The sequence below is a fragment of the Carcharhinus amblyrhynchos genome, chromosome 19, assembly GCF_965287045.1.
Source record: "Carcharhinus amblyrhynchos chromosome 19, sCarAmb.v2.hapA, whole genome shotgun sequence".
NCBI lineage: Eukaryota > Metazoa > Chordata > Chondrichthyes > Carcharhiniformes > Carcharhinidae > Carcharhinus > Carcharhinus amblyrhynchos.
The window spans coordinates 13,191,931-13,219,352 of record NC_137342.1 but is presented as its reverse complement, the minus strand read 5'-3'; the positions used below and the strand labels follow the sequence as shown (position 1 = coordinate 13,219,352).

At 41.9% G+C, this 27,422-nt stretch overlaps 1 protein-coding gene across 5 annotated transcripts in view; it reads right to left on the bottom strand.

The window, feature by feature from the left end:
• The window catches only part of LOC145355316 (anoctamin-2-like), a 117,536-nt gene that overhangs the window by 72,846 nt on the left and 17,268 nt on the right, over positions 1-27,422 (bottom strand). For 4 of the 5 annotated variants that reach the window (XM_080207270.1, XM_080207271.1, XM_080207272.1 and 1 more), the window contains 2 exons: positions 16,498-16,590; positions 1,570-1,718 (listed from right to left, as the gene is read on the bottom strand). In XM_080207270.1, coding sequence (XP_080063396.1) covers positions 1,570-1,718; positions 16,498-16,590 — 242 coding nt within the window. The remainder of the gene's footprint in view (positions 1-1,569; positions 1,719-16,497; positions 16,591-27,422) is intronic. The other variant, XM_080207274.1, reaches the window with a different exon arrangement.

The window sequence follows — 27,422 nt, the reverse complement described above, 5'->3', positions numbered from 1 at the left end:
TCTGCACTGAGATCAGGGCGTTGTTCTTAAAGGACGCCTTAATCAAAGCAAAAAGTAACCTCCCCTGTACCCCACTACGAAGGTCTCGGGGGCGTCCTCCACATTCCCAACCTGCACCCCGCTGTCAGTGCCAACATGCGTCCATCCCCCTCTCCCCCCGCAATTAGAGCTGGCATGTGTGTGTGTGTGTGTGTGTGTCCCGTAATCAGAGCTAGCATGTGTCATTCCTGTACCGAAAAGAGCCATTGCCGGCATCCCCAGCACCCACATCTGCTTCCTCCTCCCCACCACAAATATATGAGTCCCAAGCCCCTCCCCACTCTGCATTGAGGCTCCCACTAGGGTCCACCCTGGCACTGCCCCTGGCTATGCCCCTCTTCCCCCAAGGGCCTAGACTCATCTTTACACCCTCGGGAGATTCCCATGACAGATTCACATCAAGTTGTTGCAAACCACGCCAATATGAAGTTACATCAGCGAGATTTGCAAATATGTCTAGGGGGAAAATAGGGCAAGGGGGAGCCTTTAATAATATTTAAATTTATTAGATTATATTAAACAGAGGCTACATCACTGGCAAAGGGCAGCGAAACTTGGAGATCACAATGTCGCCAGAGAGTTTCCTGATTTCTGCATTTTGCTGGATCTTGTGTGTCTGCTACCATTCCAGCAAACAGAGAGCGGGGGCTCAACATCACCCCCATTGTTATTTGAACCAGATAAATATTTGAAAAAGGGAAAAATGTATGTGGAGAGATAATAGGAGAAGGAGGAGAGTGCTTTCGAAAAGCACTTCTGGAATGCGCTGTAAAGTTTTATGGTTGCTTGATCTATTCCCTATTCTACATATCAAATTAAACCCATTTTTCCTTAGATTCAATGAAACCCCATTGGTCTCTACAGAAGCGAGTTTAATAGTCACAAAACCATCACCCCCTCAAACAGACATGGAAACATGGAATCTACCCCCCCACCTCGATCTCTCTCCCACCCAACCCCCCACCATCCCCATCCTCTCCCACAATAGACATGGAACCCCATCCAATGCAGCTGAACCTACTGACGCAACACCAACCCCCACCCTGCCACACAGCACACTTCCTGGCAATGCCCCCTCACAAAGGCAGTGTCTGGGCATGTTCCTCTGCCACTCAGGGGCTGTATTCACCTGTGCGTGGCTCCGGCAAGTTCTGCTCACTTGGTGCACATCATGGGGAAGCTGTCATGATGCATGTTGGTGGAGTGAATGGACAATTTAATGGAGGGGTGGGGGGGGAGGGGGGGTGGGGAATGGGTGGTGGGTGGTGGTGACCATCAGGTGTTAAAGGCCTGATAGTGGTATCTAAACATATTCAAATGGTGACCCCCACATTGAACATCAGGATAGTCGTTATGTCATCATCAGGGTGTGAGGACAATCGCAATGGGAAATCCCACCAACATCAAACCCATTTTGAGACCCCAATAAGGTTGTCTACCCCCGCCACCCACCCCAAGCCCCCGAAAACAGGAGCAGAAAATACCCCTCCCTCTCCCCCTCCCCGATGCCTTTCTGTGTGAATTACTCACAAATCCATCCTATCCCTGGAAAAGGGGTGTGATAAGTGTTTGTCTGTCAGGGACGACCATCCAACCTTAGGCTGTAAAGGCTTTGTGAACTTTTGCAAGATTGCATTCATTTTTGCTGTGATTCCTTCCTCCTGTTTGATTTCAAGAACCTGAGGAAGAATGAAAACTTGAATGCTCAAATGAACATCAGCCAAATGGGAACACCCAAAATAGTCACTGCTTTCCAAAGAGAATGAAGTGCTTTTTCTTTACTTAACATTTTTGAACAGTGTATTATGAAAAGAAATCTTCATTTAGCTTTTTAATTTTTTTCACCCTGCTCCCTGCAACTTCCTTTGAAAGCATGATTAGAAATATGGACAAACCTCTCCCCAAACTGGAAATTTTATTTGACATAGAAACATACATAGAAACTCGAAGCAGGTGTAGGCCATTAAGCCCTGCTCCTCCTTTCATTATGATCAAGGCTGATCATCAAATTCAATATCCTGATTCCACTTTTCTTCCCATATCCCTTGATTCCTTCAGCCTCAAGAGCTACATCTAATTTCTTCTTGAATTCACACAACGTTTTGGCCTCAACTACATTCTGTGATAGGGAATTCCACATACTCACCATCGTCTGGGTGGAGAAAAATATATATCTGGTAACCTAAAGCACCAACTCGGCATTTTGATGGAATTGCGTATCGCACAGAGAATACTGATAGGAAGTAATAAAATATACCAAAATTAAGCTTTACTAGTGAGCTATTGTAGCATTTAATCCAAGTGGATTTAAGTAGATGACCAAGATTGCTGGAAATCGTGAGGTTACCAATTTTGTTATTAACTCAGGAAAAATATAAGAAGCATATGATGTCATTTCAAATAAGGATTATCTTGCTGTAAATCTAAATTGTTTGGCACGGGATGTTTCATCAATCATATGGTTCAGCCACATAAATACCTATAACATAGACAGGGTCACCTATGGTAAGGGCACATATTAGAACATAGAACGTAGAGCACTGCGGCACAAACAGGCCCTTTGGCCCACAAGTTGCACCGATCATGTCCATACCTACCAGGCTTTTCTATAACTCTCAATCCCATTAAATCCCATGTACTCATCCAGAAGTCTCTTAAAAGACCCCAGTGAGTTCGCCTCTGCCACCACCGATGGTCAAAATGCCGAGTTGGTGCTTTAATATTGGGTATTATGGCATAGAATCAGAGCCCCGTATCAAGATAGGAGCCTTACGAATCATCCTTTAAATCTCAATTCCCACTAACTGATCAATTTCATCCACTTTCACACAGTATCCAGTATCAATGTGTAAATAATTCAGTATTGCTCTTGTTCTACAACCCATGATCCGTTGGCAAGGCTGCCAAGAATTTCGACTCCAGCCTTTACATTAAAATAATATTATTCCAAAAGCTTGATGGCAAAGGTTCCTTTTGTAATTTTATTCTATTCAAATTACTTGCTTCGAGTATGTTTACCTAATTGTACATTTGATCTATAACAAGTCAAATAGCACGATAAGTAGAATTGGGAGGAAGAATACACAAGGAAGTATAGAAGCAGAAGAAGCCACTTTGCCAATTAGCCCAGAATAAAGGGAACAAAACTGGATAGCCTCTTATAACAGGCATTGCGATTGTGATGCATGATTAGCCAGTACTCCGACAGCCAGCACACAAACCATGTGCTTCTGCTAATTTAAATGACTGCAGTCCAGTGATAAACATACTGCTAAGTGGGTTCACCCCTCATCAGGCACCCAGGTTTGCTAGTTGCATGGTGATTGGCGCTGCTGCCCCACAGTGCAGGGACCTGGGTTTGATTCCTGACTTGGGTTACTGTCTGTGTATAGTTGCACTTTCTCCTCATGTCTGCCTGAGTTTCCTCCACATGTTCCGATTTCCACCCACAGTCTGAAAGATGTGCTGGTTAGGTACATTGGCCACGCTAATTTCTCCCTCAGTGTACCCGAACAGGTACCAGAGTGTGGCAACTTGGGGATTTTCAAGATAACTTCATTGCAGTGTTAATGTCAACCTACTTGTGACACTTATAAATCAGCTTAAAAAAAACTAAACTTAGCCCCACTTAAAGCATGGCTGCATGATTTAAAGTAGACTTCACCACCTGAAGGGGAGGTGCACTCTAAAAGTCACTGGGGGAAGAGACTATGAACTGAGGAAGAATGATTAATGGTTCAAGTGGGGGACAGGCGAACTCCACAGTTCTGAGACTTCCTGCTGGACACCATTGTGTAGGAAAGGAGTGACGTCCTCTATCCACAGGGGCCCAAGAGGTTTTTCAGGCAAACACTGCAGGGGCAGCGACAGTCATTGCAGTCAATGCCAGAGGTCTAACCAGAATCTGGTTGCAATGCCCCCAGGAGTTCAATGACCATACACGATTGATCAAGGACAATTGACCAATGGGTGCCGGTGGTTAGCACCACTGACTCACAGCACGAGGGGCATGGGTTTGATTCTTGCTTTGGGTGATTGGGTGATTGGGAGTTTGCATGTTTTCCCCATGTCTGCATGGTTTTCCTCCAGGTGCTCCGGTTTCCTCCCACAGTCCAAAGATGTGCAGATTAGGTGAATGGCTCTGCTTAGTTCTCCTTCAGTGTATCTGATTAGGTGCCAGAGTGTGGCGACTAGGGGATTTTTACAGTAACTTCATTACAGTGTTCATGCAAGTCTTACTTGTGACCAATAAATCAACTTTCTTTTTCAATGTAGGCATCTTCAAATGCCACATCCTACCAAGAAATCCACCAGTCTCATACACTGCTCAATTCACTATAACTCTACCTACTGACAACATTGATTAGGGCTCATATCTAACATTCATAGCTTCACATCACACTTAATAATGTTGGAAGCCTCACACCCACATCTCCCCTCTTGCACACATTGCCAGCTATTCAGCTGGTTCACCCTGTCCAGTAGCAACTAATACAACTATTTTTCAACATTTCACCAAGGCAATGTTATTTTGATTTGCTTTGATTTATTATTGTCACTTGTATACAGTGAAAAGTATTGTTTCTTGCACATTATACACTTCATAGAGAAGGAAAGGACAGGGCGCAGAACGTAGTGCTACCGTCATAGGTAGGGTGTTGAGAAAGCTTAACTTAATATGTGGTAGGTCCATTCAAAAGTCTGATGGCAGCAGGGAAGAAGCTTTCTTGAGTCAGTTGGTACGTGACCTCTGACTATTGTATCTTTTTCCCGATGGAAGAAGGTAGAAGAGATTATGTCTGGACTGTGTGGGTCCTTGACCTTGCCGGCTGTTTTTCTGAGGCTGCTGGAAGCGTAAACAGAGTCAACAGATACATGGCTGTGTTTGTGTGACAGACTGGGCTTCATTCGCAACCCTTTGTAGTTTCTTGTGGCCTTGGACAGAGCAGGAGCCATACTATATCTGTCCAACATTGTGTGAACTACATAGAAAAAGGCTCAGAGATTTGATCTGAATCAACAATGCTTTTTCCTTCTGCACTCTTGTGCAGCAACTTAGAATCATAGAACCCTACAGTGCAGGAAGAGGCCCTTCGGCCCATCGGGTCTGCACCGAACACAATCCCACCCAAGCCCTACCCCCATATCCCTACATATTTTACCCGCTAATCCCTCTAACCTAAGCATCCTAGCACACCAAGGGGCAATTTTAGCCTGGCCAATCAACCTAACCCGCACATCTTTGGACTGTGGGAGGAAACCGGGGTACCCGGAGGAAACTCACGCAGACATGAGGAGAATGTGCAAACTCCACACACAGTAAGAAGCCTGACAACACCAGGTTTAAGTCCCACCAATTTATTTGATAGTAAACTCACGAGCTTTCAAGGTTTACCTCTTCGTCAGGTGAATGTTCAGCTGTGTTTACCCCAGTCCAACACCAGCATCTCCACATCAAAACTCCACACAGACAGTGACCCAAGCCGGGAGTCGAACCCAGAAGCTGTGAAGCAGCAGTGCTAACTACTGTGCTACCGTGCCGCCCGAATTATTCAAATGTTAAATGGATTCCACTTTTGCAAGGTCCCTGGCACTTTTTTTATTATTTGTTGACGATTACAGATATTCCTGGTTAGGCCAGCATCTATCACCCTTCCCTAATTGCTTTGAGGGTAGTAGTGAGCCACCCTCTTGAACCACGAGAGTGCTATTAGTACAGGAGTATCAGGATTTTCACCCAGTCACGGTGAAGGAACGGTGATATATTTCCAAGCCTGGATGGTAAGTGGCTTGGAGGATAACTGTCAGACGTCCTCACAATTTTATTTTTGTGTGAGATTTTAGTCATAAAACCTGCAACACGTGTTACTATCACTTACTGGGGTGTTGTGATTTACCCTGACCGTAGTCTCTGCAGCAGTAATTGGATACTGAAGTCTCACTGAAGCTTGTTATTTAAAGAGTGATTGACATGAGTTTACTTGGACGAAGAAGAGGTTGAGAAATTAATAACTGTATCCAGGGTAAGATGGCTAAGCTTAAACAACAGCCATGTAACTTAGGTGACATATCGCAGAAATTAAAATATTTTGTTTCAACGCGTAATTTGATGTACTTAGATAGCACAATAATACCTAGAACACACCAGAGGGGTTTTAATAAAGAAGGTGGGGGGGGTCTTTCCAGCTGAATGGGGAATCAGCCTAAAATCTAGATTCCCGACAGGTGACAGAGGTGTCAAGGCAATCAGGATTTACCTGATCAACTCCGCTGGCCCCGATCAGGTTCCTGCACATAGTGGGCAGAAACGAATAATTAAAGTTTAAAGATCTGAAACGCTCCCAATTTCAAGTCTGCTCAGCACTTAGAATAAAAATGGCAAAATGGTCCCCATTAAAATTTGTCGGAGAAATGTCAAATAGGTTTCTGTTGGGCATATTCACACATGTTAAAGTACACACAAGTCTGCTGAAATCAACAGTCTCACGAGAAAAAGAGCAGTCAGGAGAATTTTAATGCTGATACTTTTCTCAGTGTTATCTGAAGGATGGCACTAGTACAATAAGAGATAGTTTCACGTTACAGTTATACCCAACAGTTATACACACAATCGGGGGTACTGGAACTGAATGCAAATGTTCCATTAACAATCGCTCCCATCCACAAGGGCTAAATGATGAACAAAATTGGGTTTAAGCTTAAGAACTTTGTTGAACTGAATTGATAGAATCCCTATAGTGCAGAAGGAGGCCATTCAGCCCATTGAGCCTGCACCAACAACAAGCCCACCAGGGCCCTATCCCCTTAACCCCCTCTCCCCTGACACTAAGGAACAATTTAGCATAGCCAATCAACCTAACTCACACATCTTTTGACTGTGTGAGGAAACCAGAGCACCCGGAGGAAATATACGTGGACACATGCAAACTCCACAGAAACAGTGACCTGAGGCAGGAATTGAACCCAGGTTCCTGGCGCTGTGAGGCAATAAACTACTGTGCCACCATGCCATCTTTTTCTGCAATCAAGAAAGTGCAGAAGAGGCCAATTGGCCCATTGGGTCTGCAGTGATTCTGTCAGACTAACTTATCCAGGCCCTCTTCCCCACCCTAACCCTGTAACCCCACACATTTACCATGGCTAATTTCGGTAACCTATACATCTTGGAACACTAAGGGAGAATTTAGCATGGCCAATCCACCTAATCTGCGCATCTTTGGAGTGTGGGAGGAAACCGGAGCAACCAGAGGCGACAAGAGAGAGTGTGCAAACTCTACATGGACAGTCACCCAAGGCTGGAACTGAACCCAGTTCTCTGGCTCTCTGAGGCAGCAGTGCTAACCATTGTGCCACCGTGCCGCCATCTTTATTATTAAGTACAGCCACAAATACTGTCTTTCACCAGGGCAGTATGGTGCCACAGTGGTTAGCACTGCTGCCTCACAGTGCCAGGACCTGGGTTCAATTCCCAGCTTGGGTCACTGTCTGTGTGGAGTTTGCACATTCTCTCCATGTCTGAGTGGGTTTCCTGTGGGTGTTCTGGTTTCCTCCCACAGACTGAATGATGTGCTAGTTAGGTGCATTGGTCATGCTAAATTCTCCCTCAGTATACCCAAACAGGCACTGGAGTGTGGCGGCTAGGGGATTTTCACAGTAACTTCATCGCTGTGTTAATGTAAACTGACTTGTGATATGAATAGATAAACTTTGCCCAGCTGTTAAACAAAATCCATGTTGTTCCTGTGCTCTCCAGTTTTAAATTAGTTGGGAATCTGCTGGAATGATTGGAAAGTAGGCCTGGCCTTTGGTATTCCAAAAACCAACTGTTCCTCAAAGGTTCCTCGATGGCATTTTGGAACTGAAACCACCAGTCACTTTTTTCAAGACCATTGTCATATGAAGGCATAGGAACTACAAACCTCAAAGTTCCTGCACCCCAGTCATTGATTGGGATGCAGCACATGGTCATGTCAATACAATCTACCAGTGTATTGGCAGACCCAGTGGTCAACGGAGGGACAAAATAAAGGTTCGGGCAGCAAATGTGGCCCGAAACACTCAAAAATGGACAATGAATATATTCTTAACGTTCTCCAGCTGCGAGCAACTGAACCGTGGCCCAAAACGTCTGCCTCCCAGGAGGAACCTCCACATCCCCACATCTCTACTCTTTAAATAGAGAGAGATTGCAGACAGCTGTGGGAACTCAGGGCATTCTGGGTGTTTTCCTGCATGAAGCAGAAGAAGTTAGCATGCAGCTACAGTGACTAATCAGGAAGAGAAGTAGAAAGTTAGTGTTTATTGCAAAAGGGGAGTAGAATATAAAAATAGGGACAGAATGGTGGCACAGTGGTTAGCATTACTGCCTCACAGCACCAGGGACCCAGGTCCATTCCGGCCTCAGGTCACTGTCTATTGAGGTTTGCACACTGTGTCTGTGTAGTTTTCCTTGGGTACTCCGTTTTCCTTCCACAGTGCTAAGATATCCAGGTTAGATTGATTGGCCATGCTAAATTGCCCCTTTGTGTCACAAGATGAGTAAATTAAAGGGATTAGTGGGGTAAATATGTGGAGTTATGGGGACCAGCCTGGGTGGGGTCATTGCTGGTGCAGACTCAATGGGTCAAATGGCTTCCTTTTGTTTTTAGGAATTCTATGATTCTATGATTTCTAAGTCTTCTGATAGTAGTACAGTGCATTAGTGAGACAATGCCTGGACCATTCTGGGCTAAATGATGAACAAATTTGGGTCTAAGCTTAAGAAGTTTGTTGAACTGAGTTCATAGAATTCCTACAACGCAGAAGGAGGCCATTTGGCCCTTTGAGCCTGCACTAACAACTATCCTACCCAGGCCCTATCCCCTTAATCCAAAATCCCCCTGACACAAATAGGCAATTTAGCACAGCCTCACCTTAGCATTCACACATCTTCTGACTGTGTGAGGAAATCGGAGCACTCGGAGGAAACTCATGCAGACACATGCAAACTCCACACAAACAGTAATCCGTGGCAGGAATTGAACCTGGATTCCTGGCAATAGTAATGTTTTACTCTCCTTATTTAAGGAGGGATATACTTGCAATGGAGGTTGTTCAAAGAAGGTTCACTCGGTTGATTCTTCAGACGAAGTGGGTTGGTTTATGAGGGAAGATTAAGCATCTTGTGCCTGTCTTCACTGTGTAATGAGGTGTAATCTTATTGAAACATTTAAGATCCAGAGAATAGATGCTGAGAGGATGTTTCCATCCCCGGGGAGCATAGAATTAGGGGCACCATGTAAAAATAAAGTATCAACCACTCAGCAATTTCTTCACTCAGAGTGCCATGGCCATTTGGAATTCTTAAAGCCGAAAGACAGTATAAGCTGAGGGCAGGATTTCCCATTCATGCCTGCCATGGGAATCGTCATGGGTGAGATGGAAAATTTGACAAACTAGGTAAAGGTCTATTGACTTGGGTGAGAATTTCTGGTCCCATTGCAAGTGGGGCTGGAAAATCCTTTGATTTGATTTAGTTTCGTTTATTATTGCCACTCGTATTCGTTCTGCTTTGGATAAATTAATTTAGTGTCACTTTTGGCACAGCATGGTGGGCCAAAGGCCCTGCTCCTGCACTGTATTGTTCTATGTTCTGTGTATTGGGATAAAGTGGAAAGTATTGTTCCTTGTCCGTTGTATAGACAAAACATACTATTGACTGAGTACATAGGGGAGAAGGAAAGGAGAGAGTGCAGAAAGAAAGATAGGGTGAGTCATTGAATATAGTGAAGACTGAGATAGACAGAGGCCTGAATTCTCTGGCCATTCCCACCAAACCACCACTGCCAGCAAGAATGGAGAATTTGAAGCTCAGCCAAATCACCGTTCACAGTAGCAGGATAGGAGAATCCCAATGGTGGGAGAGGTCAGAGAGTCGACCCAAATTCTTGAACTAAGGGGAGTCAAAGGTTCTAGGAAATGGGCAGGAATGTTACATTGAGGTCAAAATAAGATCAGCTATGATCTTACTGAAAGGCGGAGCGGGCTTGAACGGTTGCATGGTTCACGCCTCCACCCTTATCTTCTTAAGATCTGCAGTAGCAATAACTGTTCATGATAAACCTTACTGTGGCTGTCTTTTTTAATGGTGTGTATTATTGGCTATCCCTCTCTCTCAAACAGTCAAACTCAAATATAGAAATCCCTTTAGGTTGTAAATAAGTCAGAAAAAATTTTTGACAGGTTGAAAAATATTCCGAACAACTTCGTTTTAATCCTTTAACATTGTGCTGCAGCTTGTCATTGCTATGTAACACAGAAGCTAATTTCCCAATGGATTCTGGGAACAGATTGCTGGTTCACTGCAGAGATAATCGCCCATGAGAGCTGACCTACATCTTTAGGACACAAATTGCCTCAAGCTACTTAAAGGTCTACCTTTGAAATCCAATAACAAATAAATTGCCAACTCAGGACATGAAAAGCAACTCCAACTGAGATATTTAAAATAATGTCGCGACAGTATACAGAAATATTCCTGCTAAAGCACCCAAACTGGTGGGTCAATTAGCATTTGGTAATTGGTGTTTCTACCTCTTTGTGCATTAATTATGCTTCAAACTTATGTTCAGTCATAGGAATCCCCGGGGTGGCATGGTGACACAGTGGTTAACACTGCTGCCTCTCAGTGTTAGGGACCCGGGTTTGATTCCTGGCTTGGGTCACTGTCTGTACACCTGCATGTTCTCCCTGTATCCGTGTGGGTTTCCTCCAGGTGCTCTGACTTTCTCCCACAGTCCAAAGACGTGCTGGTTAGGTGTATTGGCCATGCTGAATTCTCTCTCAGTGTACCCAAATAGGTGCTGGAAAATGTGGCAATTAAGGGATTTTCACAGTAACTTCATTTCAGTGTTAACGTAAGCCGACTTGTGACACTAATAAATAAACTTGAAACTTTAAATTTTCCCTCTGTGTACCTGAACAGATACCACGGAGTGTGGTCACTAGGGGATTTTTACAGTAACTTCATTGCATGTTAATGTAAGCCTCCTTGTGACACGAATAAATAAACTTTAAACAGATGCAAGCCTTTCCCATCCAAGCCAACCCAGAACTGTACTTTCTGACCAAGAATCCCGCAAGGCTTCCTCAAAATTTCTCAATCATTTGAAAATTGCACCAAATACAGAAACATTTTTTGCATTTTACACTGAAATCTACAAAGAAATAATCTTGATGTGCTAGCATTGTATGATCCATAATAGTATATTTCAAATTACGTAGTGTTTACTTTAACTCTGCATTGTTTTACTTTGGTTGGAGCTCCACATAATTTCACAATATAATAAAGGATTCTTTCATCCTCGAGGTCCACTGATAGGCCACAAGGCAGCAGCCAATCAACAGCGTTGAAAAAACTAAGGCAGCTTCCCAGAGTTTGGCTACTTTAAAACAACTCTGCATTGAAGCCTGCAACACAAACAAGGTGCATTGGGGTATGGGCTTTGTAATCTGAACTATAGGTATATGTAGCATTACACCACTGACAGTGGGCAGAAATATCATCATAGAATCATAAAAACCCTACAGTGCAGAAAGAGGCCATTTGGCCCATCGAGTCTGCACCCACCATAATCCCACCCAGGCCCTATCCCCATATCCCTACATATTTACTTGCTAATCCCTCTAACCTATGTATCTCAGAACGTTAAGTGGCAATTTTAGCACGGCCAATCAACCTAACCCGCACATCTTTGGACTGTGGGAGGAAACCAGAGCACCCAGAGGAAACCCACGCAGACACAAGGAGAATGTGCAAACTCCACACAGATAGTGGCCCAAGCCGGGAATCGAACCCATGTCCCTGGAGCTGTGAAGCAGCAGTGCTAATCACTGTGCTACCGTGACTCTAACCCTAACCCTAACCCTAATTTAAAGTTTATAGATAAACACACATCAGGACACAGAGCAAGGAACAAGTGATTAAGTGAGCGGGGAGGGCTTTTCCAGCTATTCCCGCCAGTGTATCCTCTAGACCTGCCAATGGACCGAAAGATTCCCACCAGCCATTGATCTGTCTACACTTCCCACTGCCTCGGGAAAAGCAGCCAGCATGATTAAGGACCCCACACACCTCGGACATTCTCTCTTTCACCTTCTTCCGTCAGGAAAAAGATACAAAAGTCTGAGGTCACGTACCAACTGATTTAAGAACAGTTTCTTCCCTGCTGCTGTCAGACTTTTGAATAGACCTACCTCGCATTAAGTTGATCTTTCGCTACACTCTGCTTATGAATGTAATGCTACATTCTGCCCTCTTTCATTTTTTTTCTCTATGAACAGTATGCTTTGTCTGTACAATGCGCAAGAAACAACACTTTTCACTGTATAATAATACATGTGACATTAATAAATCAAATCAAATACAGGGCTGGATCTGCCAATTTATCTGGAGAAAGTTTTTTTTTAAAGATATTTCAGACTTTTTTTTCTTTCAATACCAGGTAACCAATGACTAGGAGAATTTTATTTAATTACTATTATATTCTTTCGTCACAACAATTACTGTGTTTAAATTAAGGGATTCTTGTTGCCATGGAGATCAGGTACCATTCCTGTAGCCCCCAGGACTTTCAGTCTTGAGACATATTTAGTGTCAGCAAGCTTTACACTAAAACTGGGCAATACTGTTTGTTCTTGAACGTTTTTTATTATTATTGATAGATTTTTAATCTAAAGCAAGTGACAATTGGCTTTTTTTTGACACGCTTCTTCCAAAGCTATCTTAACATCTGCTGATGATATTGAACTTCTATGTTCAGCAAATCCCTGAAATTCTCTGGAGATGAGTTGAGCTCCAATGTCACATTTATTCTTTCTTATTATGAAATTGTCAACATTCTGCTGTCATCAGTACCCATCCATTTGGTGGATTGGCCATGCTAAATTGTCCCTTGATGTTCAAAGATATGTAAGTTAGATTGGCCATGGTGGGGTTATGGGAATAGGGTGGATGAGTGGACCTCGATAAGATGCTCTTTCGAAGCATCGGTGTGGACTCAATGGGCCGAATGGTCTCCTTTTGCAGTATAAGGATTCTATGATTATACACCTCTCACTCCTGCCCACAGAAGGATCTGACTGATCCTTTCCTCCTTGCTCATGCCTTTTAGAAAGCTACTGAATACCACATTGCACATGTGCTTAAATTTCTCAAATGCCTTACCACATTATCAGCTTTGCAATTAATCCTGAGCTGGAGCTGGGAATTTTATTACTGCAATAGCCAGAACCTACTCAATTTCTCTCTCCCCCTCCCTTTTTGGGCCAAATCTGGGTTGACTTTTTAAACCTAATTCAGCGCGAAATTTGTTTAACTCATAAGTCACTCACTGTCATGTTTTATTTTCTGGTTCCTATAATTTAGAAATAATCACACTTCAGGCTTAAAAGGAGGGGTGGGATTTTATGGCCCGGCTCATCCTGAAACCGTAACATCCCATCTGAGGTCAACGGACCTTCCCATTGTCCACCCCATGCCCACTCCAATTCCTGTGGCAGACGGGATGGTAAATTTCCAGCCAGTAAATTTCCACTTAGTGCATTTCCAGCTGCCCTCCACATGGTTTGGGATCGGATACATAGTGACTCAGTGCATAACTGAAGTGTATCAGTGAACTTGGCACCCTGGATATAAATTTACAAAACAATTAGTTCCTATGGCCTTAATGAATAATACAATGGTATAACAGGCATAAGGTAGTTTTTCATCATTAAACAGGTTTATGCGGTGGCTACTTAGTGTTGAAGAGATAAAATTGGAAGTGATAAGTGCGTAAGCAGCAATGGGAAATTAATAACAACTTCAGAGAATGAACTCTCTCTTCCACCTTCACCCAATTATATTTTATTTCACGTCTTCTTTCCATCTTATTGGTCTACGTTTATGACTTCATGTCCTTGTTTTATTTTTCCACTTCTGAAATTTGCTTTCTATCTTGTTTTTCAGCCCCTACCCAGTGCCAGCTGACAATCTCTACCTTTGTGTGGCCATTCACACATTCCAGTCCCTTAATGGACACTCTCAGCATCATTCTCAGCCTTTATCATCACCATTTACATTTCCTTTGTCCAACTACAGCCCCATCTCCTACACCCCCTCACACTCATAGTATAAAACTTATCCTATTTTCTTTGTCTTTAACTCTGGCTAGGGGTCTTGATTCAAAAGGTTGGTTCTATTCTCTCTCTGCAGATGCTATCAGACCTATTGAGTTTTTCCAGCACCTTCTGCTTCAGATTCCAGCATTTGCCGTATTTTATCTTCCTTTATTATAATGGGAAATTAAACATGTGTGGGAAACTGAGTTTTATGAAGTCAATGTGCACCAGGAACACGAAACCATTGAGCAGCAGGGGTTGACAATAATTGGGTGTAGATCACAGGAGTCCTAGGCCTTGTTAAACAAGACCAGGCCTCAAGAGGTCAAAATTTTAAAAGAGCTTGGAAATTTTGGGAGTCAATTTTAAAATATTTTTGCAAATTTTTGGAGCTGAATTAGATTTCTGTTTTAGTTGGCATGCTGAGGGGAAAAGAATCATAGTTTTTCTTGGCTCAGATTTTTTCCTCTTGTAATTGATAGCTTTTGTTCAGTTTTGCAGTTTGCTGCATTCTTATTGGCTGCAAGAAAAATGATTTGGGGAACTTAAGTGATTATTTTGAGAAATTCTGTCTTAACTTATTTGTACATTTTGGTTTAAAATTCAAAATCAAAACTATGAAAGAAAGAATTGTCTTTCATGTCTTCAGAAGCATTTTACAGCCAATTAAGTCTATTTGAAAGGTAGTCACTGTTGTAATCTGGGAAACATGATGTGGAGATGCCGGTGTTGGACTGGGGTAAACACAGTAAGAAGTCTCACAACACCAGGTTAAAATCCAACAGGTTTATTTTGCAGCAATAGCCACTAGCTTTCAGGGCTCTACCCCTTCATCAGGTGAGTAACCTGACGAAGGGCAGTGCTCCGAAAGCTAATGTCTTTTGCTACCAAATAAACCTGTTGAACTTTAACCTGGTGTTGTGAGATTTCTTAATCTCAGAAACACAGAATCATAGAATCCCTACAGTACAGAAGAAGGTGATTTGGCACCAACCGCAATTCCACCTCAGGTCCTATCCCCATAACCCTACATATTTGCCCTGCTAATCACCCTAACACTAAGGGACAATTTACCATTGCTAATCAACCTAACCTGCACATCTTTGAACTCTGGGAGGAAACCAGACTACCCAGAAGAAGCCCATGCAAACTCCACACAGACAGTGACCCAAGGCTGTAATTGAACCCAGATCCCTAGAGCTTTGAGGCAGCAGTGCTAACCACTGTGCCACCAAATTTTCACAAATCACAATGTAATAATGTCCAGAAAGTCTGTTTTTGTGATGTTGGTTGAGGGATAACTATTGGCTGTGATATCAGGGATAATTCTCACATTTACTTCAAGATTACAACATAGGGTTGTTTGTGTCCTCCACTTGTAAGGGTAGACATGGCTGTGCAGCACTCCCTCAGCAGTACACTAGTCTGTCAGTTCAGTCTTTGTTTGCTCTCAAGAATATGGCAATGGACCTGAACTCACACCCTTCAAACTTAAAGACAAGTACAATGTCACTGAGCCACAGCTGAGAACTCAATACTAACATCTGCAAAGGATATGTGTTGGATGGAAAGTGAGTCCAACCGTCCCTTTGTTTGCATAATAAAATGAGATTAATAATTGTGGCATAACTTTAAATCAATTGTTACAGATCTTTATAAATTGTAACATATTTTATGCACTTTAAAAACAAAGCATTAAACTGAACTCTCTTTAACAGTACTAAAGACATTAAATTAGGAAAGCTATCTAACAATCCACTCCAACAACCAGGGGCAACATCTCCACACCAACAACCAGGCCCTAACCCTGTAACCCCACATGTTTACCCTGCTAGTCCTCCTGACACTAAGGGGCAATTTACCACGGCCAATCCACCAAACCCACACACCTTTGGAGTGTGAGATGAAACTGGAGCACCTAGGAGAAACCCACGCAGACAACTTGTATAAACTCCAACAAAAACAGAAAATGCTGGAAAACCTCAGCTGTTTCTGACAGCATCTGTGGAGACAGAACAGAATCAATGGATGACTCTCCATCAGGTCATCCATATAGCTGTGATGAAGGGTCATCAAGGATCAAAACATTGGCTCTATTCTCTCTTCACAGATGCTGTCAGACCTGCTGAGATTTTCCAGTATTTTCTGTTTTTGTTTCAGATTCCAGCCTCTGCACTGTTTTGCTTTTGTCTTGTCTGAACTCCATGTAATTCAACCACGGTCATTATCTATGCCGCTACAGTACCAAACACTTCTGCCAGTTATAACTGTTCTCAACAGGGGAACAGACAGCTGAGCTACTGTCAGACTACAACCCACCTTTTTGGTCTGAACTTTTATTTTTAGAAATTCAGCCTCTCGACTGAGGACAAACCAAGGAACGTGTATTCTGACGTAATTCTGTGTTTTAACCTGGAAAAGAAAGGATAAATCGCAAGAAGTAAATTAAAGAAATATAATTGATTTTTTTTTGGAACTAGTTACAGTATTTTTATAAACGTTATGATCATATGAAACTTCATAGCTGTTAAAAGGTCAATTAACTCACCATTTGCCCAATTCTCACAAACTCTACTCTCCTCGTCCATAAAGTGACTGTCACAGGAATTTAAAGGTGTTATCTTTCATTGCCCCTGATCAAGGTGGGAATTCTCCAGCCACAGCAGTGAGACTGGAGAATCCCAGCTGTGGGCGAGGTTGGAGAATTCAGTCCCAAATAGATTTGCTTGTGGATGTGTGTATTTCTTATCCACACAGGGATCATGTCATCTTAAGTAACCTGGCAGCAGTTTTTTTTAATTCATAAAGGAAAAGGTTATTTTATTTTTTTCACACTCTTGCCCTGAAGATTAAAGCAAAAGGACAACATCTCACTCAATCCCTCACACTGTCACACCTATCAAACTGGGTACAGATGAAGGCAGAAACAGTAATTCCAATACTAAAATTGAATTTCTGTTCTGGTGCCGGCCTGTTGTTTTGTCGTTGTGTTGCTACTTTATCTGAAGTGAAGGCTTTGGAATTGCAGAGGTAGCTCAGCAGTTCTGATGGCTTCTTGCAGATTAGAACATGGTAGAGGAAAGCAGGTCCATGTTTCTCTTTCAAGATGTGGAGATGCCGGTGTTGGACTGGGGGTAAACACAGTAAGAAGTCTCACAACACCAGGTTAAAGTCCAACCAATTTATTTGATAGTAAACGCACAAGCTTTCGGAAACACTGTTCCTTCATCAGGAGTGTGGAAGAAATCCTTGAAACAGTCTAACTTATAAATTCTAGAGTGCTTTCTACTAAGCAGAAGGGCAGGTCTCAAATGGAAACTATTGTATAAAATGGATGAAATTGCTGATGAGACCTAAGTAGTACATTTAAACTTATTTACAGGCCTAGGGAAATTAAAGAGTGAATACTATATCACTCCACAAGGTAATGCTGAACCAGTTTGCCTCTTAACACTGAGGAAAGTTCCTCACCCAATTTAGGACCAAGTCATAGTTGAAACTGAAAAGATGCAGCAACAAGGGGCTATTCACCAGTCACCACACCAATAAAATGGTCCCAAGGCCAAATGGTTCTGTAAGAATCTGTGCAGATTTAACTTGACTAAACAAATCAATGGGCCATGAGATTCATCCAGTGTGAGGTGAGCCTTGCCAAACTTGCCATGAGCACTTATTTTACCAAATTGAATATGAACGGTACATTTAGGCATTTGCCTCTGGTTAATGAATCCAGATTGCAGACCATATTTATAATGCCATTTGGTCATTTTGGTTTAATAGATTGCCCTTTAGCATAGTGGGCGGCACAGTGGCACAATCATTAGCACTGCTGTCTCACAGTGCCAGGGGCTTGGGTTTGATTCCCAGCTTGAGTCATTGCCTGTGTGGAGTTTATACATTCTCCCTGTGTCAGTGTGGGTTTCCTCTGGGTGCTCTGGTTTCCTCCCACAGTCTAAAGGTATGCGGGTTAGGTGGATTGGCCATGCTAACTTGCCCCTTAGTGTCAGGGGGATAAGCTAGAGAAAATGTATGGTGACTGTGGTGATAGGGCCTGGATGGGATTGTTGTCAGATTGTTTATGGTCTGAATGGCCTCCTTCTGTACTGTAGGGATTCTATGGATTCATAGTGTCCATTCCAAACATCCTCCATAGAACAATGTCTTACACTCCAGAGAGCATGGAAGGAGTACTATCTCAAATGGAAATGCATTCAATACATGACTCCATGAGAGAAGAGCATGATCATTGAGTCAGAGCAGGTGTGAGAGTCTTACAGGATGCAAGCCTAAAACTGAATGAGAAACATGAGCTCAAACCAATGATCAAGTTTCTAAGTCACATAATACAAGACACAGATATCAAAGTTGATCACAAAAACAAATGTAGTCAGAGAATTTCCAAGATTCCAGAACATAATTTAACTTCTGTTACGATCCAGTAATTGTTAACTGCTGCGCAAACCAAATTCCAAAGGGAAACTTGACCCATATATCCCAACCTTTTTTACTGTGTCCTGACAATAAGAAGAAAAGTCTACTGAATTCAGGTGGCACAAATTTCAGTAACACCTTTGGAATTTTAAACACTAAACTAAAACCTTTATTAACAAAAGGAAAGAAAACTTAAACATGCAGAATTACAGTTACACAGCTAAAAATTGCTTCACAGGGCATTCCTCAAAGTTGGTTAAACACATTGGTAAACACTCTCTTGGCAACACTCTCTTATAGTTGTTTAATTACTAAGCTCTAATAATATTACCACGAGGCAAATCTTTCATTGCGGTAGGGAAGGCATACAGCGGAACTTTTCAAACTCATTTTCACTCTGCTGTGCAAATTCAGAACACTTCAAAAACAAAACAATTGTCAATTAATTTTTCTCATTTTGCCACATGTATAATTTGTAAATAAAATGGTTGCAGTAATAAACTCCACCAGAACAATTTGGTGTTCTGATTGCAAAACCTTTCCAGAAATCTAAAAGGATTGTGCACAGCATATGATTGTCATTGAAGAATTGTTTGCAATGTACATCAAAATGCTGCCAAACTTAAAGTCTGTTACCCTATGGTTTCTGATGGACATTCAACCTTTATCAGAAATAGCGGCTTCACAATTTCCAATTCATCTTCTTGTAAGAACTCAGCAACAAAGCCACATCACTGGCGTCAACAGCTAACTTAAATCCCTTTGTATAATGAATGCTTCTAGGACCAGTATAGCTGGTGGAACTTTCATGTTGTCAAATGCAGTCTGATTCTCCAGTGTCCAGAGGAATTTTTCTTTTTTTGTTAATGATCCAGTCAATAAGCAACTACACTGCTAATGTTTTATAAAAACCTCAGATAAAATCCACTCGTGCCTGGATATCTCAAAACTTCCTACAATTCCACAATAGCTTTTACTTTTGCATTTCATGGGATCATTTGACCATGTCCAACAGTATGGCCTAAATATGTAATTTATGCCTTTACCAATTCACTTTACCCCAATTTACAACCACATTGGCTTCCTGTTGTCAATCAAGCAATTCCTTTAAATGTTGCAACAAGTCCTCCCATATTTGTCTGAATATTACTAAGTCATCACTATAAACAGAACAATGCTCAGTCCTTCAATGACTCTTGTTGATGTGCCTCTGAAATGTTGCTGGTGCATTCTTCATACTAAATGGCATGACTTTAATTGGTATAGGCCGTCATACAAACCAGCTCCCATCCACTGACTCTGTCTACACATCCTGCTATTAAGCATCCAGCATAATTAAGAGCCCCACGCACTCTCTCTTCCACCTTCTTCCATCAGGAAAAGGATACAAAAGTCTGAAAATACATACCAACTGACTCAAGAACAGCTTCTTCAGACTTTTGAATGGACCTACCTCATTTTAAATAGATCTATCTCTGCACCCTAGCTATAATACATTCTGCACCTTCACCTTTCCTTCTCTATGTACAGTATGCTTTGTCTATATGGTATGCAAGAAACAATTCTTTTCACTGTATATTCATACATGTGACAAAAATAAATCAAATCAGATCAAATCAAATCCTCCAATCATGGAATAGGATATGACTCTGCCTTTGTTAGTTTATGATTATCAATATCATGTGGGATTTTCCCATTGGGCCCACTGTGGGAATCATAGCGGGCGGGACAGAAAATTTGGCGAACTGTTTAAAGGTCCATTGACCTTGGGTGGGAATTTCCGGTTGTGCGCAATCAGAAGATTCTGCCCACAGTCTTTGTGGCTTCAGCACCATCATGATGGGCAAACTCCAGTCATTGCAACTGAACTCTGTGATGTAATTCTGAAACATGAATTTGATTTATTTTTGCGCTTGAGCTAATTTTACTGGATTCAATCAATCGGAGTGTGCCTAATTGAAACAGAATTTCCCCATATCAACATCATGCTTCGCTAAATCTATTTTCCCCCCTGTTTAATGCCACAAGTGGCATTATGTGACTGCAATAGCTCTTTCAAATCACTTTTGACACTTATCTGGAATGCAACTTAACTATCAGTTAGATTCCTCATTGTTCAATTTAATTAGAAGAAAGATTTCAGAATCCTTCATATGTACCCCATTTTCCTTCTTTACAACTGCCTAAGCATTCTTCTGGTTATTCTCCACATCAAAGTATTTTTAAGCATATTTACATGACATATTCACTGACCCTTTTTTCTATCTGGGGTATTTGCCAAACGGTTTACATCAGGCAGTCTCTTTTTAACATGGTAAGGTAAAAGGTCTCACAATGGCAGGTTAAAGTCCAACAGGTTTATTTAGAAATTTGCTGCTCCTTCACCAGGTGAGTGGATGTAGGTTCACAAACACGGTATATATAGGATAAAGGAGCGGTGCTCCGAAAGCTTGTGATTCTAAATAAACCTGTTGGACTCTAAACTGGTGTTGTGAGACCTCTAACTGCGCCCACCCCAACCCAATGCTGGCATCTCTACAATCTGGTAAGTTTCACCAACTTTGCCTTTAACGGTTTGCCTCTCTCCAGCAATGTTACTAACACCTCTTCCCCAGCCATATAGCAGTAAACCTTTGCCCTTCTATCCACACTTGTCTTCATCACTAGCCATAATATTCTTTAAAAGTTCCCTAGCCAGCACGCATGCCTTACTTAATCTTTCTCTGACTTTTATAACATAGTCCAGGAGTGTAGTTTCAGAACTCTGACTCACTATTTTCTCCTGAAACAACATTGGTGTTGGCCTTACTTCATGACTATAAACTAACGTGAAAGGATGGAATCCTGTTGACTCATTAGGGATGTCCCTAATAGCAAAAAACAAGAATGAAATCCCTTGATACCGATCTGTGAGTAGAGTTGACTATTTGCTTTCATCATAGCCTATAAAGTCTGATAGCATCTCTCAAAGGTACCTTGTGATTCAGGGCGATTGACTAATACCCTAAACTGCTTTATTGTCAGTCTGTTCACTTCTTTTTTAAACAGCTGTGACATGTAATTCCAACCTTGATCCAACAGTACTTCTTCTAGTAATCCATATCTTGTAAATCATTTGGTGGATGTTAGAATGTCAACCTTGTATTGGATATAATGTGGCCAATGGTAACAAGATGTAAAGGTCAGCTGACCCAGTAAACCACGGAACCAATTACAGAGTGATAGTGATTAGTAATAGTCAGCTGACCAATTGACTCACTGTAAATAAGAACCTGTGTGAAATTGTGTGGAACTTGGAGTGGCCTAAGGCAAGGCCCCAAGTTTGGAGTAATGACGTTTCTTTATTAAACCCGTTCTTTGATTTATAAATTGGAATAAGTTTTCATTATCTGCATTTGAAGAGTTCCTTCTGAAGAAACAGTCAATTCTTCTACAATCACCTTTCCTATCATTTTTCTTGAATTTCTCTTCTGGAAATCTGATGGAGATATCCACAATCGCCAGCAGATACTGATTTCCACTTACAGTCTGAGGAAGAGGCCCCACACAATCAATCTGAATTCTAGTAAAACATTCCTCTAATGCTGAAATTAGAAGTAAAGATTCAGGTTTAATTACAGATTGAGATTGTCATATCACATGTCATATGTGACATGTTTGACAAAATTTGAATACATCTTTAAGTAGTCCAGGCCAATAGAAATACTTTCCCAATTCCTAAATGCCCACTCATTGGAATTTCAAGAACTACTGTCAAAATTTAATTCCAATGTCCAGATGGTGTATACCACCCACTGTTCATCTGCCAGAACATGAGACAGTCTCTAATCTCTCATTAATGCATTATTTTTATCGTAATAATACTCGGGAATGCATTCTGCCTCAACTTCAGAGTAAGCTGCCTGGTATAACTGCCTTAAATCTGCATCTTACTGCTATAACTCTATTAATTTCACCAAACAAAACACTTCAGTCTCATTCTCTCTAACCCCCTCCTCCCAAGTATTCTTCTCAAAGATTGAGTCTCTTTCATTTGGTTCTAAACTTTGATTGATAAACTTGAGGCACAAGCTCACGAGCATCTGATAATGCCTTCTTTACTATCTCGTATTCTGCAGATTATTCTCTGAAAAGCTCACATACACATTGATAGCTGTACTTGACTAAATACTGTCTAAAATTATAGTCCTATTGTCTCTGCGGCATATCACTTTCACAGCTATCTTTTCAAATGAGGATTTCACCCTCAATAATTACAGGCACTAACCAAAGATTCTTCGTGAAATCAAATTCTTCAAAGGAATCAAACTCTCTGCCTGAATCACTATCTCTCCTTTCTTCCTTAATATTAAGTATCATGTAGGCACTTCAGACTGTTAAGTTTCTGTCTCTCTCTGAAGCTCTTTGTCTCTTTCTCTGTCCCTTCCCTCAAATGCAAAATTCTCTCTGAAGTTCAAGATCAAACTTTTGCATTTCTATCTCAGGTCTGTGTAGAGTTTGTACATTCTACCCATGTCAACGTGGGTTTCTTGCAGGTGCTCTGGTTTCCTCCCACATTCCAAAGATGTGCGGGTTAGGCTGATTGACCATGCTAAATTGCCCCTTAGTATCAGGGGGAATTAGCAGGGTAAACATGTGGGGTTATGGGGATAGAGCCTGGGTGGGACTGTGGTCTGTGCATCTTCGATGGGCCAAATGGCCTCTTTCTGCACTGTAGGGATTCTATGATTCTATTAAATAAATGTGAATAAATGCCAGTTTTTTTATTGTCTGTCAGTTCGTATATTCTAATTCTTTTGAAAATTACTATTCCTCAGACAACAAAGCACTAATAAGTGTGCTACCATTGAGTGGAAAATTAGTCCCTGTTGATTTGTGCAAAAGTGTTCTATCAGGTCGGCCCTCAGCCTCCATCTTTCTAGGGAGAAAAATCCCAGTTTGTTCAATCTCAAATTCAAGAGCCTTCAAAAGCAAAGTTATGCTTCTAAAAAACAGACACTTTTCTGACTTGGCTGGAATGGCTGCTCCAAACTTTGCACTTTCACAGCTCTTTTTCCCAACAAATGATAGTCAAGTTGGGTAATTGTAGGAAGTTTTTGCATGGTTCTTTCCTGGGAATGCTCTATCCAGAATTTAGAATATTATATCCCAAGTATGTGGGCCTCTCCCCACCAAGGTAGTCTGTGCATTGTGTTTTCCTAGTAATTGCCTTCCCGAATTCATTACTCCAAACAGTATATAATACATGTTAATGTACACATGATACTTCCAATGTAAGCAGCGAAACATGGATCTATGAAGAAGAAGAAATAATGGGTAGTTGGTTCCTCAGAGATATGGCAATGTAATGCAATCATTTTTTGCATAACATCCATGTGCTAGCAGGGAACACATACAACAGCAGACATGTACAAACCAGGTGCCTCATTGAAATAAATGATATAGCAACAAAGTTCAAAGTGTTTAAAGTTTATTCATTAATGACACAAGTAGGCTTACATTAACACTGTAATGAAGTTACTGTGAAAATCCCCCAGTTGCCACACTCCGGTGCCTCTTCGTATACACTAAGGGAGAATTTAGCATGGTCAATGCACCAAACCAGCACATCTTTCGTACTGTGAGAGGAAACTGGAGGAAACCCACACAGGCACAGAGAGAGCGTGCAAACTCCACACAGACAGTGACCCAAGCCGGGGATCAAACCCAGGTCTTTGGTGATGTGAGGCAGCAGTGCTAACCACTGTGCCACCATGCAACACATCTAACATTTAGACCAGACTGCAGGGAGGGGCTTAAAATGTGCCTAAGAATGTTGGTGAACTTTGCAGCAAAATACTTCCTGAAACAGAGACTTCATCAGACTTGGATAAAGTGTAGCTGCATGGCACACAATCAGGGGGATAGTGATGCGTAGCAGGCAGGGAGATTGCTGGCTGAGAATCTCACTGCCTAATCCTTCCAGTTAGTCCTGCAAGTGGGCATTAAATATTATTGCTTGAGTATTTTCTGCGGGCATTTATAGGGTAAATCTGTGAGGTTCCATTGCTGTTAGGCATCAGTGCAGGTCAGATTCAAGGTGTAGGACAAAAGCACTGAATTTTTTGGCCAGGGTTACTGCAAACAAGTCTTTATACAGCTTCACAATGTGACTCCTTTATGAAGTGTTACCTTTACTTTGCACATTTAATTATCTAATGCATGATAAAGTTATTGACTGCAAAACATAGTGAAAGCAAAGTCATTTCAAAGGATACACAGTACAGAACCTGAGTGAATTTTATGGGTAAGTATTTCCCTGGTACACCGTGAGTTTCTCTGTGCTGCATTTTCCCCTTACTATTTCTGCTCATTTATCGCGTACACTGATAAACCTGCTTTGTACATGTAACGTAAGTGGATTGGCTCATTTATTACAGATATTGTACAGCTATGGTATAATCAATATTAGTGATAGTGTCCCTCGTGAGTCCTGTCTCCAGGCTCTCTCTCAGTAACTACTGGTGACCTGTGTCCTCTTCATGTTTGAGTTCAAGTGTGGTAGGGAGGTTCATCTTCTGACTTATTTACTCCCTCCACTCCCAAACATTTCTAATGAGTGTAAGTGTGAAAGGTACAGCAGCCCACCACAAGATGGGGTAGGTCATCATCAACTGGAATAGATAGCTGCCAAAATTGTTGGATGTTCTGCAGCAATACCTTAAAGCCTCTTTACTAACAACAATGCACAAGTTAGAAGCCTCATAAAACGTTGGACCTTTTCCAGGATAAATGCAGCCACAACAACAAATCAAAAAGATTAATAATATTCAGGATGACAGCAGTCCATGTGATCAGCAGCCCATCCACCGACTTGAGCATCCATATCCTCCTCTACTGACGTTGCTGACTACACTTCATAATATTGACACAATTGCTTGAAATTAGGGGAGACAATGGCCTAGGGGTATTATTGCTAGACTCTTACTCCAGAAACTCAAATAATGTTCTGGGGACCCAGGTTTGAATCTCACCACTGCAGCTGATGGAATTTGAATCCAATACAAAATATCTGGAATTAAGAATCTACCAATAACCATGAAACTGTTGTTGATGGTTGGAAAAACCCATCTCGTTCATTAATGTCCTTTGGGGAAGGAAATCTGCCATCCCTTACCTGGTCTGGCTTACATGTGACTCCACAGCCACAGCAATGTGGTTGATTCTCAACTGCCCTCCAAGGGCAGCCAGGGATGGGTAATAAATGCTGGCCCAGCCAGCGATGCCCATGTCCCACAAATGAATAAAAAATTCAAAGGTGACTTTGTGGCAACACCCCCCAAACCCGCAATCTCTATAAACTGGAATGAAACAGAGCAGGAACAGTATCATCCTCAAGTTCCCCTCCAAATCACATGATATCACGACTGGAATATTGATCACGATTCACCACTGGTGAGTCAAAATCCTGGAACTCCTTCCTTATCGGTATTGTCAAGGGCACCTTCACTACACAACCTGCAATGGCTCAAAAAGGTGGCTCATCATCATTTTCTCAAGGTTAATTAAATATATGCAGTAAACTGTAACCTGAGAAATGAAATGGAGTGTAAAACTGGTGCAGCTTATCTCCTCAATGAGTTCAATCTTTCTCCTTTAGATGAATCCACTGTCTTGAACTCTCCGATGTCGAACAGCCCACCACCACGGCCAGTGAGAACAGAGAATTTGATGCCCAGCCAAATTCACTGCAGCAGGACTGGAGGATCCCAGTCACGGACACAATCGGAGGATCCCGGCCACTGCATTCACAAGGATTGGTGTGCTCGCTACAATGGATGGGGCGGACGATAGGATTTCAAAACATGACCAGATGATATGGGCATGAAATCATTGCAAGCGATTACCCCAAAATCTTACTAAGTTACGTAGATATGTCTAATGATCAGCATGATATAAAAATGGTAACATTTCCACACAGTGGACAAAATTTGCAGTCTGCTGCTATGTTTTAATGTCAGCATTGTTGAACAAACTGGGTTTTAATTATTCTTTTAAGAAATGAAGTTATGTGTATTTATCTAGCTTCTTCATGGAACATAGCAGTCTATAAAGTACGAGGACATAAAAAATGATCTGAAGTTTTATTTTAAACTGTTAATTAGAGCATAGAACCACACAGACCTGGGGTATGTGTACAAATCATTGAAGGTGGAAGGGCAGGTTGAATGGCATATGTCTCCTGCGCTTAATGAATAGAAGCATAGATTACCAAAGCTGAGGTTATGACAATCATTTGTAAAACACTGGTTCAGCCTCAACTAGAGTACTGCATCCAGTTCTGGACACCAACTTTAGGAAAGGTGTGAAGACATTGGAGAGAGTGCAGGAAACATCCATGAGAATAGATCGAAGGAAGAGGGATTTCAGTTATATGGAAAGATTGGAGAAGCTGGAACAACTCTCCTTGGAGAAAAGAAGGTTGAGAGGAGGTGAATAGAAGTTTTCAAAACCATTTGGACCGGAATTCTCCAACCTCGCCCATGGTTATTATTCTCCTGTCCCCCTGCAGTGTGTGGCGTTTTGGCAGGGTGCCAAATTCTCTGTTCTCAATGATGCTGGTGACAGGGGAGAGGTGGGGGGGGTGGGGGGGGGGAGGTGGGGGGCGAAAAAAATTGAAGAATTCCAGCCAAGGAGTCCCGACGGAAAAGAGAAGGAGAAAATGTGAGTAACGGTGGAAGGACAGTGCCACAGTGGTTAACATTGCTGCTTCACAGCTCCAGGGACCTGGGTTTGATTCCCAGCTTGGGTCACTGTCTATGTGAAGTTTGCAC